Source organism: Procambarus clarkii, chromosome 9, assembly GCF_040958095.1.
Source record: "Procambarus clarkii isolate CNS0578487 chromosome 9, FALCON_Pclarkii_2.0, whole genome shotgun sequence".
NCBI lineage: Eukaryota > Metazoa > Arthropoda > Malacostraca > Decapoda > Cambaridae > Procambarus > Procambarus clarkii.
The window spans coordinates 18,831,329-18,852,466 of NC_091158.1; the positions used below are offsets into that span (position 1 = coordinate 18,831,329).

Here is a 21,138-nt window from a genome sequence, read left to right on the forward strand (position 1 = left end):
AGGACACCACGAGCATGGCGCTCATCCTGTAACTACACTTAGGTAATTACACACACACACACACACACACACACACACACACACACACACACACACACACACACACACACACACACACACACACACACACACACACACACACACACACACATACACACACACACACACACACACACACACACACACACACACACACACACACACACACACACACACACATATGATAAAATTTAGGCTGGGACAACGACATTCACCACTATCTTAGCGTCCCTTTGTTTCGCTCGTATATTTATTTAGCTAGGTACTCTCTAGTATTTCTTCCTTCTGTTCCTCTCTCGCTCTCTCTTCTCCTGATATATATTCCAGCAGCTTTTCTAATAAACCAGTTAATGAGGGAAATTTTGGGGTGTGCGTATATCCCCCTCTGGCGTTTATTTGCTTCAATATGATGTTAGGGGGGTGACCGCGGACCCAGCCATGCGTCACTGAAGTTAAACCTCCTTCCAGTATATCAGAGAACCTTTACTCCCTCCCCCCACACACTCCCTCTCTCCTTCCCTCCCTCCCTCCCCACACACTCCTTCTCTCCTTCCTTCCCTCCCTTCATATCTCCGTCTCTCTCTCCCCTCTCGTTCCTTTTCTCCCTCTCAACTATTGTACTCCGCTAGCTGGCCAGATCTCTTTTGTGTTTTATTTTAGTACCTGAGTTTCATCATTTGTTAACTGAATTATGTTACAATCTCCCGTGGATTAGATTTTCTTGCTGCTATTGATTACATCTTATCTTCTCAACCCAGCATCCACACGCTGTTTTGCCTATAGCTATCAATGACGCTAGAGTTTCTGCCTGAATGCGTGATCCCAGAATTTTTGCCCGAATGCGTGATACCACAGTTTCTTCCCGCATCCGTGATTGCGGATTTCTCCCCGCTCTCCCCTCACTCTTTCTGGTAGACGGGGCAGGAAGAGGAGTTTGTCCTATCTGGTACATATCGACCTCCCACTCCCCACCCATTGTCATAGCGCCACCATTCTCTCTCTCTCCCTCACTCTTACCATTTTATTCCTTACGGAAATTTTTTGGGGGTCTTAGTTTGGGTTCCTTTTTCGTTTGTGATTAACTTATAATGTTTCAGCCAGCCGCTGTTTTTATGTTTGTTGATGGTGTTACCTAGTTGTACCTAAGTACTTGGGTCTCCTGGAAGCGAGTTTCAACTCTTGGGACCCTCCTCGTTACTCTCGGTAATCCCTCTGATCTTGTTATCTTTTTATATTTGTTATTAAATCTGGACGTAGTTATCATCCACCACCTTGTTGACGACTTGCACCAATTAAGAGAGGCAACGGCCTTTGGCTGGCGTCAGCAAGACGTCATAAGTGATGTCACCAGCAAAACATCACTGCTTCCTACGTGACGTCGCCAAGAAATGAGAAAAAAAAATTCTTTTCCCTGACAAAGTCTAAAACTCTCTCTGTCTCTCTGTCTCTCTGTCTCTCCGTCTCTCTGTCTCTCTGTCTCTCTGTCTCTCCGTCTCTCCGTCTCTCCGTCTCTCTGTCTCTCTGTCTCTCCGTCTCTCTGTCTCTCTGTCTCTCTGTCTCTCTGTCTCTCCGTCTCTCCGTCTCTCCGTCTCTCCGTCTCTCCGTCTCTCCCCCTCCCTCTCCCCCTCCCTCTCCCCCTCCCCCTCCCTCTCTCCCTCCCTCCCTCCCTCCCTCCCTCCCTCCCTCCCTCCCTCCCTCCCTCCCTCCCTCCCTCCCTCCCTCCCTCCCTCCCTCCCTCCCTCCCTCCCTCCCTCCCACCCTCCCACCCTCCCTCCCTCCCTCCTCCCTCCCTCCCTCCCTCCCTCCCTCCCTCCCTCCCTCCCTCCCTCCCTCCCTCCCTCCCTCCCTCCCTCCCTCCCTCCCTCCCTCCCTCCCTCCCTCCCTCCCTCCCTCCCTCCCTCCCTCCCTCCCTCCCTCCCTCCCTCCCTCCCTCCCTCCCTCCCTCCCTCCCTCCCTCCCTCCCTCCCTCCCTCCCTCCCTCCCTCCCTCCCTCCCTCCCTCCCTCCCTCCCTCCCTCCCTCCCTCCCTCCCTCCCTCCCTCCCTCCCTCCCTCCCTCCCTCCCTCCCTCCCTCCCTCCCTCCCTCCCTCCCTCCCTCCCTCCCTCCCTCCCTCCCTCCCTCCCTCCCTCCCTCCCTCTCTCTCTCTCTCTCTCTCCTCTCTCTCTCTCTCTCTCTCTCTCTCTCTCTCTCTCTCTCTCTCTCTCTCTCTCTCTCTCTCTCTCTCTCTCTCTCTCTCTCTCTCTCTCTCTCTCTCTCTCTCTCTCTCTCTCTCTCTCTCTCTCTCTCTCTCTCTCTCTCTCTCTCTCTCTCTCTCTCTCTCTCTCCCCTGGGTTGGCAGAATGACATATTATTATGCGTGTTGCCAAATACAACTCTACGCACATACTCACCATAAATCCAGGAGACCGCTATGGCTTCACAAAACACTGCGAACAGAATAGAGTAGCCAGCAGCGTAGCGGTCCAGCACGGAGAACACATAGAATCCGCCCTGAGGGAACATTACTGTTAGTAAACCAAACCTAAGGAGATGTTGGTATTATTAAACCCGCCCTAAAGGGATATTACTGTTAGTAAACCCGTCCTAAGGGGACATTACAGTTACTAAACCTGTCCACCCACCTGTCTACACCACCACCCACCTATCTTCACCACCACCACCCACCTGTCTACACCACCACCCACCTGTCTACACCACCACCCACCTGTCTACACCATCACCCACCTGTCTACACCATCACCCACCTATCTTCACCACCACCACCCACCTGTCTACACCACCACCCACCTGTCTACACCACCACCCACCTGTCTACACCACCACCACCCACCTGTCTACACCACCACCCACCTGTCTACACCACCACCCACCTGTCTACACCATCACCCACCTGTCTACACCATCACCCACCTATCTTCACCACCACCACCCACCTGTCTACACCACCACCCACCTGTCTACACCACCACCACCCACCTGTCTACACCATCACCCACCTGTCTACACCACCACCCACCTGTCTACACCACCACCACCCACCTGTCTACACCATCACCCACCTGTCTACACCACCACCACCCACCTGTCTACACCATCACCCACCTGTCTACACCACCACCACCCACCTGTGTGCAGCAGGTGAGCCCGACTAAGAAGTCGACGGTGAAGAGGACAGCGACGAAGACCTTGCGGTTACGGCCGATGACGGGGAACTCATCGCTGAGGGCGGTGATGACGGCCTCCGACCCCCCGAACTGTGGACGGAGCCCGGGCATCACCCGTCACTGGCATGACCAACTTTCGCTTGCAACAACACCTTATTGCAAATTCAAATTACACAACACTTATATGTATACGAGTGTGCAAGCTCCAAATGTGTTGAGTAGACGTGTTGATTGAAATATTCCTATGCTCAATCATGTATTCATACTGATGTTTATTATGTATGAATTAACTCACAAGTAAATATACATTATGGACAACCTAGAAATTACCAATTAGGACTCTTCTAAACCTAAAATATGTTTCTTTCCCATGATTGGGGAGGGGGGGGGGCAGGAAGCATATCAAGGTTCATTTAGACCTACCAATGACCTTGCCCAGGATGCAACCCTCGTCGATTTACTTCCGGGTACCTATTTTTACTACCATCAGAACAGTGACACTGGGTGGAAGGAAATACCTCACTTGAGACTCGCATAAGCACTTCTTTAACCTGCAATTACCATCATTTGAATTCTACATAAGCCCCACCCACTGCTCTCTAAGACACCACCTGCCTCTTCACATTCCCTCACCCAACCCCCATGAAGCCAACGCCAGAGCTACTGACGGAGGAGTCGAGGCCCAGAGTGAGAAGCATCATGAAGAAGATGATGGCCCAGAAGGTGGAGCCGGGCATGGTGGCGATGGCCTCGGGGTACACGACGAAGACCAGGCCAGGGCCCTCGTCCACGACCTCGTTGATGGGCTTGCCGCTCTTGTGGCTCATGTACCCCAACACAGAGAAAATGACGAACCCGGACACGAAGCTGGTGCAGCAGTTGATTAGGCTGGTGGCCATGGCGTCCCTGGAAGGGGAAGAGGAGGTGTGTGTAGGTGACAGACAGAGAGGGATTGGTAGCATGTTTGTGTGTGTGTGTGTGTGTGTGTGTGAGAGAGAGAGAGAGAGAGAGAGAGAGAGAGAGAGAGAGAGAGAGAGAGAGAGAGAGAGAGAGAGAGAGAGAGAGAGAGAGAGAGAGAGAGAGAGAGAGAGAGAGAGAGAGAGAGAGAGAGAGAGAGAGAGAGAGAGAGAGAGAGAGAGAGAGAGAGAGAGAGAGAGAGAGAGAGAGAGAGAGAGAGAGAGAGAGAGAGAGAGAGAGAGAGAGAGAGAGAGAGAGAGAGAGAGAGAGAGAGAGAGAGAGAGAGAGAGAGAGAGAGAGAGAGAGAGAGAGAGAGAGAGAGAGAGAGAGAGAGAGAGAGAGAGAGAGAGAGAGAGAGAGAGAGAGAGAGAGAGAGAGAGAGAGAGAGAGAGAGAGAGAGAGAGAGAGAGAGAGAGAGAGAGAGAGAGAGAGAGAGAGAGAGAGAGAGAGAGAGAGAGAGAGAGAGAGAGAGAGAGAGAGAGAGAGAGAGAGAGAGAGAGAGAGAGAGAGAGAGAGAGAGAGAGAGAGAGAGAGAGAGAGAGAGAGAGAGAGAGAGAGAGGAGAGAGAGAGAGAGAGAGAGAGAGAGAGAGAGAGAGAGAGAGAGAGAGAGAGAGAGAGAGAGAGAGAGAGAGAGAGAGAGAGAGAGAGAGAGAGAGAGAGAGAGAGAGAGAGAGAGAGAGAGAGAGAGAGAGAGAGAGAGAGAGAGAGAGAGAGAGAGAGAGAGAGAGAGAGAGAGGGGGGGGGGGGGGAAGAGGGTGTGTGTGTGTGTGTGTAAATCTAAAATAAAATCACACGTAATTTACAATATATACCTTTACTTCAACTAGTTTCAACATTACAGACAATGTTTCTTTGTACACACACAAACCGTATTACCAGAGAAGCTCTATGCTGTTAAAACTTGACCAATGGGAATAGACTACAGTTGATTATGGGATCAAACTGGCCAAACCACCTACATTTGCTATTAAATCTGATCAAATTACGTTCACGAGGATCACGGGGTCTGTTCAGACTATTTGTGAATGTAAGGGCTACTGAATCTGATCACACCAAGTACTTTGATCTGATCACATCAGGTACTTTGATCTGATCGGACTAGTTATTTGAGCTTCCTAACTGGAAAAGCTACTTAGGCTACCTGATCTAATTAGCTAGGGCCCCCTTGACCAGACCAACTTCTTGGGCTAAATAACCAGACGAACTACTATACTGTTTGACCTGAAGAGATTAACTGTTCGGTTTACTGGACATGATAAGACCAACTACAAAGAATTAAACAGACTTGTAGACGTTATTATGGAACTTGTTGTAGGAGGCGAAGGCGAGGAGCACCCCAAAACCTGGTCCCAGACTGAAGAATATCTGTGTGGCAGCGTCAACCCACACCTGTAGGAGAGAGAGAGGAACATCTTAGATATCTTAGACACCGCTGACACTCTCTAAGACACCTTGCATCTTAGAGTGTCAGCGAGACATGTTAAACACCTGTGGCACTAGATAGGTGCAAGTTAATGGGCAGAAAGGTACGCTAACATCCGAAACACATGTGGAAGGGTAAATCGATAAGGTGTTTATATTCATGGAGGTGTGGGATGATGATAACAGTTAGTAAATGATGCAGGTGTCTACCGCTGTACTGACGGGATTAATGTACACCTGTGGCCAATAATTAATGCGTAGGTTGTGCTCATATAAACAGCGAGTCGCTACATTACCAGGGCAACGAAGGTAGAAATCCATAAACAATATATATATATATATATATATATATATATATATATATATATATATATATATATATATATATATATATATATATATATAATATGTATATATATATATACATACATACATAAATACTCAACTGGAAACAAAAATTGAAATGTGATTTTAAGTAATTACTTCACTTTACTACATAAATTTATTTTATAAACATCTTCTTGTGCCTAAGCATGATTAAACAGATTCCATTTACTTTGAATCTAAAAATTTACGTGATCTACGCGATCTCGGAATCCGCAGTTGGTTATTAAACAAAGGAAGTTGATCGCTGTATAAATAAATCAGTCGGGCGGGGTTGAAAGTACATAATCAGATCCTAATCCTGCAAACGTTCATCACACACTGTACTTCAGCAGCGAAGTCTCTAGCACTCTTTGACCGGCTTTATTGATAATTTTACCACTTGGGCATTTTCCATGAGTTTTGGCGCCAGAAGGTGCCGGCCCGGCGGGTGGCCAGCACCCCCACAGGTACCGCATTCACACTTCTTTTATCTGAATTTTTCTAAAGGACGCCATTGACGCTTCTGGTCTCAACCAGAATTCAGTGGAATCATATTTTTTTTATATTTTGAGTATATTTTGATTATTTTGAATATTCTAAAGGTAAGAAAGGACACAGGGTGTTCAGAAGATGGGCCCGCCACCGGGGATCGCGCGCGCGGGAACGGCCCTAATTGGTGACTCCATTTCCCCCGCCTCCTATTGAGGTCCAGCCGTCTGTTACCGATGCCTCCTCGGGGGAACATTTTGAATCTTATCATCATCTTTTAGAGATAAACCACATTTAAGTCCACGCATGATGCGCTTTCAGAGTATTGCTATTATTGTAAGGCATATTGTTATACTGCTTTCAAACATGATATAGAAATAGCACTATCGATCTTAAAAGTTTGTTGCGGTTTTAATAAATTAACCATTATGGTATTTGAATGATTTACTTTCGGCATTGATTTGTGATGAATCAGTGGTACTAAAAAATATTAGATGGGAAAACGTAAAGGATAGATCAAATGTTGTTTTGTTGTTGAGGTTAAGTGTGACCTTAAAATGTGTATTTAAACACATATTGCTAGCCATTTTATGTGTTTACACGTACGGTGCCAATTATGGAAAATCGATAGGATACATATCGTAAATGTGAGATGTATAGACTAATATATATATATATATATATATATATATATATATATATATATATATATATATATATATATATATATTATATATATATATATATATATATATATATATAATATAAATGTCAAGATATTTGCAGAGCTCATGAAGCCTACATCATGATCAACATGTTTACGGCTGCCCTGAAGCATAAATACTTAGTTCACTCAACCCGTGTTACAAGAAGCTGATTTTGACAGTTTTTCTAATATTCCTTGTCACCATTTATGCGGTTTGTTGGATGGGCAGTCAGAAAAAAACGGGTAACTAGTTTGCGAAATACAGTTATATGTAGGCTCGAGGCTTGTTAATTCGCCTCGTTTATCCGACCGTGTCCGTGTCCGTGTCCCACAGTCCGAACACGGGAGTTATTACCAAAATCCATATGGCCAAACTCTCCTCATTACGAATTAATACACTCTCTTAATTGGACGCCAATAAATGATTTTTGTTAATCTGCATTTTTTCGAGAAGCCTTGTCAAATTAATTATTTTCAAAGATTAGCAGAAAAGGAATGAAGAATAGCATGTTATAAAAATATTATTTAAAATTAAATAGCCGATGTAAATATGACCAGACCGTTGATATCGGCCACAGCTGTTTCTGTGCTCGCTCTTAACGAATAGGAACTGGAGAATGCGGCACACACACGTACTGGTCTGGTGCACCTGACTCCAGTTGTGACCAGGGGCCAGATTCACGAAGCATTTACGCAAGTACTTACGAACCTGTACATCTTTCCTCAATCTTTGACGGCTTTGGTTACATTTATTAAACAGTTTACAAGCATGAAAACCTCTCAGTCAACTGTGGTAATTGTTATAAACAGCTTCCTGGTGCTTTGGAGCTCATTAACTGTTTAATAAGTGTAACCAAAGCCGTCAAAAATTGAGGAAAGATGTACACGTTCGTAAGTGCGTGCGTAACTGCTTCGTGAATCTCGCCCCAGGGCAAGATGGTCCGAGTGAGCACACCTGTGAGCAACTTATAGGTATAATACAGCATATGAAGAAGACAACTGAGTTAGAAAAGGTTCTCAGAGTAGGGAACTCGTCAAGCATCTCACCGGAGGTACACATCAACACGATAACATCATCGTCATGCACAAAACTAACGGATAAAGGTGGAGGCTTCAGGAGCCTGGACTCCTGAAGCCTCCCCAGCACGGTGCTGGGGAGGAGTGTCACTCCCAGCTCGGTGCAGGGGAGGAGGGGGTGGAGTGTCACCCCTTTCAAAGGGCTTGAGATCACCGCGGGACAACCGGCTGTATAAGAAGCCTCCGTCACAGCCTCACGTTCACCTGCTCCTGCTGAACAATGCTTTACTACACAAACAAAAGATGTGGCTCCGTCTACCACAAGCCCCCCCCCCCCACGGTCTACCACAAGGGCCCCCCCTTCACCGTCTACCACAAGCCTCCCCCCCTCCCATCACCACGTACCACAGGGACACCTCATATTAGGCTTATCGAGAGAGCCCTCTCTCCCATTCCATAGCTTAAGGTCCGCGTGGTCACTCAACCATTCACTAGCCACACTGGTGGCTGTTGTAATCAGTGCCGTATACCACCCAGGTGGGTCCTGTAGCACAGTGGTCTACGTTCTCGACTCATAATCGAGGGACCCGGATTCGATCCCCCGGGGTGAAGACAGCAATGGTTAGGAACGCTCCTTTCACCTGATGTTTCTGTTCACATTAAATAGGTACCCGGGAGTAAGGGCAGAGCTGTTGTCGGCTTCATCCTGGGAAAGATCAGTAGTTGGATCGAGTAGAGGGACCATATACGGCTTCCTGTCCCCCTACAACAGGAGTTATACTGGTATACATACCACACACATATTTCTATACATATTGTATACATTTGTTATACTTGAGAGAGGAAATAATACGCCACTTCCTTGATTTGCACCTAATTTCGTTTCTCTCCCCCCCCCTCCCCCCCCACCGAGGATGATAAGCAGGTGAAGGCTCACAGACCAATCAGGCGGCCGTAATTATGTGACCTGGTTATCATTGGTTCTCACAGTATCGTCGTCGCTGACTTTACGGAAAATATATAGCTATGTGACTTGAGTTGAGTTGGTGTGGTTAGTCATTGTTCACGGCCAGTTGTTGTGGTGGTGCTTGCTGTGGTGGTGCTTGTAGTGGTGGTGTAGACTAAGTTTAAATGGCATTTTATTGATATGGATTATTATTTTTATTATTATTATTAAATAATTTAAATTTTGTTATCTGTGATGTTACGTTCTCTCTCTCTCTCTCTCTCTCTCTCTCTCTCTCTCTCTCTCTCTCTCTCTCTCTCATTCTTTAACGTAATATTAAATTTTCTACCTCCTCCCCTCATCTGATAATGAGGGGAGGAGGTATTTAACAATAACATTATCATCTGATAATGTTATTGTTTACGCTGTGATTTCCAATCCCATTCCGTACCAATCCACCGACGATGCCCTCGACCAATCCCACCTCGACCCAATCCTCAGCCCCCGCCCTCAACCAATCCCACCTCGACCCAATCCTCAACCCGCGCCCTCGACCAATTAGCCAAGTTCCCCCGACCCGCGATTAAGGCCAATCCTACCGTTCCTAATCCGTATTCCCAGGTTCCATCTCCCCCCCCTCCCTCCCCCCCCCCACATTCCGGATCACATTCCTCTTTTCCGAGGATGTCTGTAGACAGCCGGTTGAGAAGGCTTCGTATATCATGAACGCCGGTTACGGTGAATATATTACTGTAATTACCACGTATTTGTATTATTGTCCTGGGTAGTTATTGACGTGGTAATTAACTTTCCAGAACGACCTTGACTGTTGTTAAATTTAAATTGTTAAATTTTGCTCCGAGGGCAGCGGGCAGCGCTGCCCTCGGAGCAACGCTGGGCAGCGCTCGGGCAGCGGGCAGCGCTACCTTTTTATTGGGCAGCGCCATTCGTCTTGTGAGTGGACACACCGCCATAGTGACAGTATTGGGCAGCGTCACTCATCATGTGAGTGGACACACCGCCATAGTGACAGTATTGGGCAGCGTCACTCATCTTGTGAGTGGACACACCGCCATAGTGACAGTATTGGGCAGCGCCACTCATCATGTGAGTGGACACACCGCCATAGTGACAGTATTGGGCAGCGCCACTCATCATGTGAGTGGACACACCGCCATAGTGACAGTATTGGGCAGCGCCACTCATCATGTGAGTGGACACACCGCCATAGTGACAGTATTGGGCAGCGCCACTCATCATGTGAGTGGACACACCGCCATAGTGACAGTATTGGACAGCGCCACTCATCATGTGAGTGGACACACCGCCATAGTGACAGTATTGGGCAGCGCCACTCATCCTGTGAGTGGACACACCGCCATAGTGACAGTATTGGGCACCGCCACTCATCCTGTGAGTGGACACACCGCCATAGCAACATGTAAACACTCCCCAAAAGGAAGAAAACCCGCTGGGTTGTTCATCCTGTCACTTGTACCCAGACACAGCTGGGACTTTGACTGTTGCTGTATTGACCGCTGTTGTTATTGTATTGACCGATGCTTTTGTATTGACCGCTGTTGTTCTGCTGACCGCTGTTGTTCTGTTGACCGCTGTTGTTGTATTGAGCGATGTATTGATCTCGCTTAACTGCATAAATTTGTTCAGTCGCATGATAAACTTAACATTTAATGACTGACAAATTTGCTTTGTCGGATGTTCGTTGATAAACGCTTATTGACTGTGATGAGTGGCACTCTAGTTTATACGGGTGGTAGTTTATATGGCTGGTAGTTTATATGGCTGGTCGTTTATATGGCTGGTAGTTTATATGGCTGGTAGTTTATATGGCTGGTAGTTTATATGGCTGGTAGTTTATATGGCTGGTAGTTTATATGGCTGGTAGTTTATACGGATGGTAGTTTATATGGCTGGTAGTTTATATGGCTGGTAGTTTATACGGATGGTAGTTTATACGGATGGTAGTTTATATGGATGGTAGTTTATACGGATGGTAGTTTATACGGATGGTAGTTTATATGGATGGTAGTTTATACGGATGGTAGTTTATATGGCTGGTAGTTTATATGGATGGTAGTTTATATGGCTGGTAGTTTATATGGATGGTAGTTTATACGGATGGTAGTTTATACGGATGGTCTCTGTGGGTCAAGTTCCATGTGTGTTGATAGCCGTCGTTCGATACCCTGCAAACACACAGTGTAACGGTCCCTGTGATTCTTTGTTACAACTTGCAATAAAGTTGTTACAACTTGCAATAAAGTTGTTACAGCTTGTTATACCGTTTTTATGACGTATTAGAAGGTAGTTACAACTTGTTAGGTGTTAAAACGTGTTCGAACGACGTAGCGACGTTGTAGTTTCGTAAGAATGAAGGTAACTGTAGAAGGCCTATTGGCCCATACGATGCAGCTCCTATTTATATATCCACCCAATCTCCTTCATATATATGTCTGACCTACGCTTGAAACAATCAAGGGGATCCTTCTCGTTCTATGAGTTTCATCGTGTGTTTGACGGGGTAAATCTAGCATCGTCATTACCGAGTATACGTTTAAGTGAGAGTTTATTTGAGTAAAGTACAGTTCAGGAAGGATGTTATTTAAGTTTATATGTGACAAAGTAACTGGTTAGAGTTACTTTGTTATGGTACAGTGTCTATGGTACATTGAGGTGTCTCTATGGTACACTGTGAGGTGTCTATGGTACATTGAGGTGTCTCTATGGTACACTGTAAGGTGTCTATGGTACACTGAGGTGTCTCTATGGTACACTGTGAGGTGTCTTTGGTACATTGAGGTGTCTATGGTACAATGTGAGGTGTCTATGGTACATTGAGGTGTGTCTATGGTACACTGTAAGGTATCTATGGTACATTGAGGTGTCTCTATGGTACACTGTAAGGTGTCTATGGTACATTGAGGTGTCTCTATGATACACTGTAAGGTGTCTATGGTACATTGAGGTGTCTATGGTACAATGTGAGGTGTCTATGGTACAATGTGAGGTGTGTCTATGGTACAATGTGAGCTGTCCCTGTGGTACACTGACGGTGTCCACTCAGGGGGCCTGTGGACACGATGCCTTAGCGGGCTTATCCCTGGAAATCCAGTTTTAAAATGTGGTGTTGCGGAAGTGGTGGACGCCTCCACACTCGCCTCGGGGAGACTACTAGAGATTTTTTAGAGATTCTAGTTTGTTGCTCTCGCCTGCTACTGTCAACTCACCTTCTACTCCCCTCAGCCACTCAGATCACCGAGACACTCCCCTCAGCCACCCAGATCACCGAGACACTCCCCTCAGTCACTCAGATCACCGAGACACTCACCTCAGCCACCCAGATCACCGAGACACTCCCCTCAGCCACTCAGATCACCGAGACACTCCCCTCAGCCACCCAGATCACCGAGACACTCCCCTCAGTCACTCAGATCACCGAGACACTCACCTCAGCCACCCAGATCACCGAGACACTCCCCTCAGTCACTCAGATCACCGAGACACTCACCTCAGCCACCCAGATCACCGAGACACTCACCTCAGCCACCCAGATCACCGAGACACTCCCCTCAGTCACTCAGATCACCGAGACACTCCCCTCAGTCACTCAGATCACCGAGACACTCACCTCAGCCACCCAGATCACCGAGACACTCCCCTCAGTCACTCAGATCACCGAGACACTCACCTCAGCCACCCAGATCACCGAGACACTCCCCTCAGTCACTCAGATCACCGAGACACTCACCTCAGCCACCCAGATCACCGAGACACTCCCCTCAGTCACTCAGATCACCGAGACACTCACCTCAGCCACCCAGATCACCGAGACACTCCCCTCAGCCACTCAGATCACCGAGACACTCACCTCAGCCACCCAGATCTTGGAGAAGTCAGGTTTGAGATAGTACTTGATGCCCTCCGCCGCCCCAGGCAGCGTCACCCCTCTGATGAGGAGAATGAAGAGTACCACGTAGGGGAAGATGGCCGTAAACCACACTACCTGCGAGGAGAAGTTTACAGTTAATGCTACGTAGGTCAACATCAGTGTCTCTGGTAAATCTATAAAGTCAATGTTGACCAAACCAACACACTAGAAAGTGAAGAGACGACGACGTTTCTGTCCGTCTTGGACCATTCTGTAGTCAAGTCCCTCTCTCACAATCGACTTGAGAATGGTCCAGGACGGACCGAAACGTCGAAACGTCTCTTCACCTTCTAGTGTGTGATTTGGTCAATATATTTCAGCCACGTTATTGTGACTCCTCGTCTGTTTAAAAGTCAATATTGTTAAACATAGTAATTTTGTGTACAGCTGGGCCTCTTGGAGTATACTAAGGCCTCTTTATGTGTGTAATGATCTTTAAAACGTCACAAGCTATGGTAGTCATTCTTAAGAATAACCTCGTAGTGCTTCCATATATTTTGTGAATGAGCACTTAAGTGGTTGATGAGTCCTGTCCAAGATATGAGTCTCGCTCATGTCTTAGGATGCAAGGGACCTGATTTTCTTCCTGTAATATAGTAACTGTTTTTTTTAACAAAGGTTTACAATGAAGCAGTTAAAATTGGAAGTGATTGTTAATGTTAGGGGTGGTTGTGAGGTGATTGTGAGTGCCTGTAATGGTGATTGTGAGAATGGTTGTAACAGTTGTGCTGGTAGTTGTCATAGTGGTTGATATTGGGAGTGTGTAGGGGGGAGAGGGGGGTGGTGAGTGTGTGGGTTATTGGAGGGGGGGTAGTAGGTGTGGTGGTAGGGGTAATGATGGTGGGGAGAGCGATGGTGGTAGGTGCAACGTGATGGATAGTTGTAGTGGTGGTGGTGGTGGTAGATTGAGTGATGGTTTTAGTGCGGCCACGATAGCCACAAATGGCACTCAATAAGGTCTTTTTTTTAAGGCTGAGAGGGGCTGTAAAATTAAATGGCTGCCTCATATATCAAGCTGACTTATTATCTCTCTCTCTCTGTCTCTCTCTCTTTCTCTCTCTGTCTCTGTCTCTCTCTCTCTCTTTCTCTCTTTCTCTCTCTCTTTCTCTCTCTCTCTCTCTCTCTCTCTCTCTCTCTCTCTCTCTCTCTCTCTCTCTCTCTCTCTCTCTCTCTCTCTCTCTCTCTCTCTCTCTCTCTCCCGCAGCCACCAGGCGGGTCATCTATTACTGTGCACGGGTCAGGATGCTGTACAACTTGCAAACACAATTCGCTGATGTTAATGATGTTACGGTCATGTTAAAAGCTCTAGCGGTAACCCGGAGGAGGAGGAGGAGGTGATGCCATGGCAAGGGAGGTCCTCGCTAAGTTGTGGCACTCTCCTTTTGTTTTCCTTGGCACCCACACACATACCATTGATTGACGGTTGAGAGGCGGGACCAAAGAGCCAGAGCTCAACCCCCGCAAACACAACTAGGTGAGTACATAGGTCCCTTTTGGTCTCTCAGTCGGGACCAAAGAGCCAGAGCTCAACTCCCGCAAGCACAACTAGGTGAGTACACACACACACACAGCTGAGTGGACAGCGCTCTGGGGTCGTAGTCCTAAGGGCCCTGGTTCGATTTATTGGTCGAGGCAGAAACAAATGGGAAGAGTTTCTTTCACCTGATGCCTATGTTCACCTAGCAGTAAATAGGCAGAAGGTATTGATAGCTGCAAAGGGCTGCATCCTGGAGATGTGGGTGTGTGAAAGAGAAATATATAAATTGATATGATAATGGAAAAATTAGATCGGGAGTCATTACATTAGACAACCGACGGTTAGAAAGGCGGGGTCCAAGAGCTAAGAGATCGGTCCTGCAGGCACAAATAGTAAGTACAAATATCTTTCTTCCCTCGTCCTCCCCTATAGTGGTAAAAATGATAAATTACCATAAATGTTTTGGAGTTAACGCGTTATATTATCCTGTATCCACCAAATACTGTGTAGTGTCCCCATGAAGCAGTTCTGGGGCCAGATTCACGAAGCAGTTACGCAAGCACTTACGAACCTGTACATCTTTTCTCAATCTTTGGCGGATTTGTTTCCAATTATTAAACAGTTAATGAGCTCCGAAGCACCAGGAGGCTGTTTATGACAATAACAACAGTTGATTGGCAAGTTTTCATGCTTGTAAACTGTTTAATAAATGTAACCAAAGCCGTCAAAGATTGAAGAAAGATGTACACGTTCGTAAGTGCTTGCGTAAGTACTTTCGTGAATCTGGCCTCTGGACAGTAGCCGCCCGTTTTTTGTTAAGCGCGGACGTGTTGTTCAGTGCTGGTGAACAACCTGTTATCCAGGCATTGTTAATGGGTGAAGATGACCTCAGTCTATTATACTAACGACTCATCAACGAACTGAGAGATGAAGTCAACTTTTTACAAAAGTATATGCCCCCCGAGGGAGGATTTGTAAGTGTGTATGCCTAATGTTTACATAGAGGCCAAGCAGGAGTCCTAGCTGAAAGGCGGAACATAGAAAACGTTGAAAAATCCCACAATTAAAAAGCTATAGAGCTGCCGTGGTTGTGTGGGTGATTCCTCAGCTCTCTAAATGAGGACAATGAGGAGGTGATGAGAGAAAAGAACAATTGAGGCATTACAATTTAAGGCATCGACCAACAAAGGTAAGAATTACGGGTTATTCGTGCCCGTGCCACCTCTTCTTGGGTCGCTTAATCTTCATCACTCAGTCAGTCAAGGTAAGAATATCTGAATAATAGTTTGGGAGTCTCAGGATTGTTATAATGATAAAGAAACGCTGCACCAAGGCCAAGAAGAGCCAGGGTGTTGGGGGGGGGGGGAAGGGGTGCTTCGCGAGGTCAATATAGGGGAGATTGGTACTTTAGATTGGAGATTGGTACTTAAATTCAACGTGAATCTGGCTGGAAATGGAAATAAGCCTGTGATTGGTATACCAATCGTCGGGGATAATGAAGGAGTGAGTCGTTGTTTCAGATTTAGCTACTCAGAACGAAGTATCCGTGTAGCACGGGCTATGGTGAGCCCGTAAAGGAGTGAGTTATTGCCAGGCAAATATATATACTAGTGTACGAGTTAATTAGGGCCAGTGGAGGGTTTTACCAACGTGCCGAGTTGGCGGTGTGCGGGCCAGCGAGGATCAACTGCCGGCAAGACAATTATTGCAAATCAAATGCAATATCATTTATTGACAACTGGTAACAAATCAATGGCAATTTGACGTGGGATGGGATTAATATTGATCTGACAGGGCTCAAAGTGGTCTACGCTGTGGACTTTCAACCGAGATACCCCCGGATACAGTCATCGGCACGACAGAACTGGTTGGGCACGTTTTCTTTTTACCTTGTGCTTCTCTTAACCTAATATTAAGACAAGTACTCGGGAGTTAGGCTATAGTTGTGGGTTATGTCCTGAGTAGTTTAAGTAGTTTAACCTCTTGGGGACCTGGATAGGCCTAAAAACAGGCTTATTAAATAGTTAACATAAATCAACAACTTCATGGAGTCTAATACCAGCTTCCCTTCCATCGAGAGATTCTCTCTCTCTCTCTCTCTCTCTCTCTCTCTCTCTCTCTCTCTCTCTCTCTCTCTCTCTCTCGCGTGGATTTCCTTTGTGAATATGAAACTGCTATCCTACTTATCTGGGAGCCAGGGTGTTAGGCCCCGCCTACCAGAGATAACCTAAGGGGCTATCTTTCTATCAACAAAAAAAAAAACACGCGGCTGCTCGTTTGATGGGAGAGCACAAGCAAGCTGTCTGCTGTTATCTGCTTGACACGTTTTACAGGCGCTGGTACCTACACAATCTGACTTATGGGTTAACGTGAAATTAACGCACTGAGGTGTGGGTTTCCTGTTGCTTTAGCTGTGACTAACTGGTGACTACAAGCGCGGGTTCGATTCCCGCACGAGGCAGAAACAAATGGACAAAGTTTCTTTCACCCTAAGTGCCCCTGTTACCTAGCAGTAAATAGGTACCTGGGAGTTAGTCAGCTGTCACGGGCTGCTTCCTGGGGTGTGTGTGTGGTGTGGGGAAAAAAAAAAGTAGTTAGTAGTTAGTTAGTAAACAGTTGATTGACAGTTGAGAGGCGGGCAGAAAGAGCAAAGCTCAACCCCCGCAAAAACACAACTAGTAAACACACACACACACACACACACACACACACACACACACACACACACACACACACACACACACACACACACACAGGAAGCAGCCCGTAACAGCTGTCTAACTCCCAATTACCTATTTACTGCAAGATAACAGGGGGCATCAGGGTGAAAAAAAATCTGCCCATTTTTGTTTCCCCCGGCGCCGGGATCGAACCCGGACCCCTAGGATTACGAACCCTAAGCCCTGTCCACTCAGTCACAGCCCCCCCCCCATGTGTGTGCGTGCGCGCGTGTGTGTGTTTTTGTGTATCTTACGGATAATAATGATGACTCTCATCGCTAACAAAAATATAATTAAAAAACTAATTATCGCAAGTTAAAAAAAACATCAAAATTGGCGGGAAAAAAATTAAATATGTAAACAAAGCAGGAGAATGAATGGCGGCGATGCATACTAAATGTTGGCCCATTGTGGCCCGTGGCCACCCAGGCCAGGCCAGGCCAGCAGGTACCATGTATGGAGAGAGAGAGAGAGAGAGAGAGAGAGAGAGAGAGAGAGAGAGAGAGAGAGAGAGAGAGAGAGAGAGAGAGGGAGAGAGAGAGAGAGAGGGGGGGTTGCTCTCCTAGCCATCATTATGGTCATTACACTGTGGAAAGTGGCCCCTTTTGTGGCACTATTGCGACTGAGTGAGTGAGGGAGAGGCAGGGAGGGAGAGGGGGGAGAGTGAACAGCATAAATCGCAAGAATGGGGGAGAGAGAGAGGGAGGGAGGGGAAAGAGGGTGGTAGAGGGAGGTCGACGCCAACCGAATAAATCGTAAGTGGTGTAAAATGTCTTACTGCACAGTGAGAGGGGAAATAAGGAGGAGGGAAAGGTGGGAAGGAAGGAAGGAAGGAAGGAAGGAAGGAAGGAAGGAAGGAAGGAAGGAAGGAAGGAAGGAAGGAAGGAAGGAAGGAAGGAAGGAAGATAAGGAGGGAGGGAAGTGGCCTCCAGTGTGTAGGGAAATATACGGAAGATGAGGCTGGGGGCAAGAGATGGAAGAGATGGGAGAGGAAATAGAAACGAAAAGAAAGGGAGAAACGGAACACGCTAAAGAACATTAAGGAAAGGAAAAGGAAGAGAAACTCAGGGAAAAGAAGAGAATAATGAAGAGGAAGAGGAGAATGACAGATAAGGACAGGTTATGCGACCACAGGAGGCGGACAAGAGAGAGAAAGAAAAATGGTGGTAGAAATATTATTATTATTAACATCTTTATTGACAAAATAAATTACAATTTTGAAGTAGCCACAAACAAGCGGGCTTCAAGAGCGGAAGCTTCGAGGTGTTGTAGAGATTTACAATGTGTTCATTGTATTGTTCATTATGTAATGTAATGTTCATTGTAATGTTCATTGCATCACGTTAGTGTGATTTGTGTGTGTAGTGTTTAAGTTCAAGTTCAAGTTTGTTTATTGAGACAAGAAAGAAATACATCTCAAAGGGATATAGAGTAGCTTAGGCCTATTTCTACCCCCTTCCCCCTTGCAATGTGTGTGTGTGTTGCATACGGGAGACGGGGCGTGACTGTCTTTCTGTCCCTTCACGACTGTCCTGTCCCTTTCCTCCCCCAGTCCTGCCTGTCCTAGTTCCTCCCCTCTCCCAAAATCTCACCTATCCTCTGCCCCTCTCATCCACTTTAATGTCTTTTCTTTGTCTCATGTTTACTCTTTCTTTTCTCTAATCTTTACCTCTTTCCTGTTGTTTCCGTTTATGCATTTCTCTTTGCATCCCTTTTCTTAATTTTTCTGGTTTATCTTAAATTCCTTTTTTCTTCTCCCTTTTCTCACAAATATCTGCATGTCCCTATTTTCTATCTTGTGTCAACTTTCTCATCTATTCCATCCTGTCTCAGGCTTTAAGCTCACCTTAAATTTCTTTTCCTGTGTTTTTCTCTCCCATTCTCTTCCCTTCACATTTTCACTCATTTCTACTTCATTTTCATTCTTGATTTCCCCTTCTGTCATTATTCTTATCCTCTTCATCGTTTCTCTTCTTTCATCAGTTGTGTTTGTTTCCCCCTTCCGTTCCTGTCCGTTCCTCTTTTGTCTTCTCTTCCGTTCCGGCCGTCGTCACCCTTATAAGACACATTGATTTACAGTGCCAACTACCCCGTCCCTTACCGTCCCGTCCCCTCCCTCCCCTTTCCCTTACCTGACTCCATCGTCCCCTTACCTCACTTCCCCTTTCCCCTCACCTTTCTCCCTCCTCCCCCCCATCCTGTCACCTGGTTCACCTAAACGATTTCCCCCTCCCATATCTCCCTACTACCTCCCCCACCCACTTCCCTCCCCTTTCTTCCCTCTCTCCTCCCCTCTCCCCTCACTTTCTACCCCATTCCATCTCAATTTTCGCCTTCTCCCTTACCTCCCTTCCGTCCCTCCCATCCCTTCATCTCTCTACTCCAGCCCTTCACTTCCGTCCTCCTTTTACCTCCCCTCCCCTCGTCCTTTCCCCTCCTCCCCTCACATCCCACCCCCTCCCCTTCCTACCCTTTCCCTTCGTCATGCCCTCATCACTACTTAAATCTCAACCCTTGTTAATTAATAAAAAAAATGCCGTGTGCCTCTTTTTGCGTTAATTACATGCAGGGTTCCGACATGCCTTCCTTGAGGCCCGGGTTCGAATCCCTGGAAGGTGACAACTGTTCTCATATAGTCAGTGTCTAGGGCGGCTGAGCTGTAGCTCCTTGGTCCCCGCCTCTTATCTGTCTGTACTTGCTGCGTTTTCGAAGTGTTTTCATCTTATAGCCGGTCGGCCGAGCGGACAGCACGCTGGACTTGTGATCCTGTGGTCCTGGGTTCGATCCCAGGCGCCGGCGAGAAACAATGGGCATCAACTTACACTTGCTGGTGTTGAACTCTAGTGTGCGTGTATTTAGTATTTGTGTCTGCAGAATCGAACTATTAATTAACACTTGGACCCCGCCTTTCTAACCAAGCTATTTTTCCTCTATTATATCTACTACATATAGTTCTCTCTAACACACACACACACACACACACACACACACACACACACACACACACACACACAAATACATCCCCAGGAAGCAGCCCGTAGCAGCTGTCTAACTCACAGGTACCTATTTACTGTTATGTGAACAGATGCATCAGGGTGAAAGAAACTCTGGTCATTTGTTTCTGCCTCCACCGAGGAGTATGCTGCCTAGTGTATATGTATGTGTGTGTGTGTGTGTGTGTGTGTGTGTGTGTGTGTGTGTGTGTGTGTGTGTGTGTACTATACATGACAGTAGCCCGCTGACCTTGAATGACTCATTAGGGGAAACTGCTTCATTAACCACAATTTACTCCCAATCAAGTGGCAGGAAATTAACTTCTGGAGCGGCGTTGACCGGTTTCTCATTAACCCCCTCCCCCCCCTTTCCCCCTCCCCTCAATAACCTCGGATATTGTCATGGGGGGAGATGTCAAAGGTCACATTAACCAGGTCAATGCTCACACACTGCTCAAGAGGTCAATGCTCACACACACTGCTCAAGAGGTCAAAGCTCACACACACTGCTCAAGAGGCCAATGCTCACACCACACTTCTCAATAGGTCACTGCTTATATCGCTGGCCAGGTCAATGTCTTCACTGTTCAGCAGGTCAATGACCTCGCTACTCGGCGGGTCAGTGACCTAACTGCTTCTCAGGCGTCGCCTGCAGGGAGTGAGGAAGATACAGGGAGACACGGAGACTCAGGTAGGGAGATACGAAGCCAGGTAGGGAGATAGGGAGCCGGGTAGGTAGCCAGCCAACCAGCCAGGGAGTCACTGGAGAAGACTGAACCCCAGCAGGAGCTGATCCAAGACTTGGACGTGCTGTTCCGGTGTCAATACCAGATGTGAGGTCCCTCCAGGCGACCTTCATCTCGCCTCCTTCTCTACTCTTCATCTCCCTCTA

General features: G+C 46.9%; 1 protein-coding gene across 2 annotated transcripts in view; it reads right to left on the bottom strand.

Annotated features, from left to right (window-relative positions):
* The window catches only part of DAT (Sodium-dependent dopamine transporter), a 73,671-nt gene that overhangs the window by 8,401 nt on the left and 44,132 nt on the right, over positions 1–21,138 (bottom strand). For both annotated transcript variants that reach the window (XM_069321222.1, XM_069321221.1), the window contains exons 7-11: positions 12,997–13,131; positions 5,447–5,550; positions 3,872–4,109; positions 3,165–3,293; positions 2,430–2,529 (exon numbers count right to left, since the gene is read on the bottom strand). In XM_069321222.1, coding sequence (XP_069177323.1) covers positions 2,430–2,529; positions 3,165–3,293; positions 3,872–4,109; positions 5,447–5,550; positions 12,997–13,131 — 706 coding nt within the window. The remainder of the gene's footprint in view (positions 1–2,429; positions 2,530–3,164; positions 3,294–3,871; positions 4,110–5,446; positions 5,551–12,996; positions 13,132–21,138) is intronic.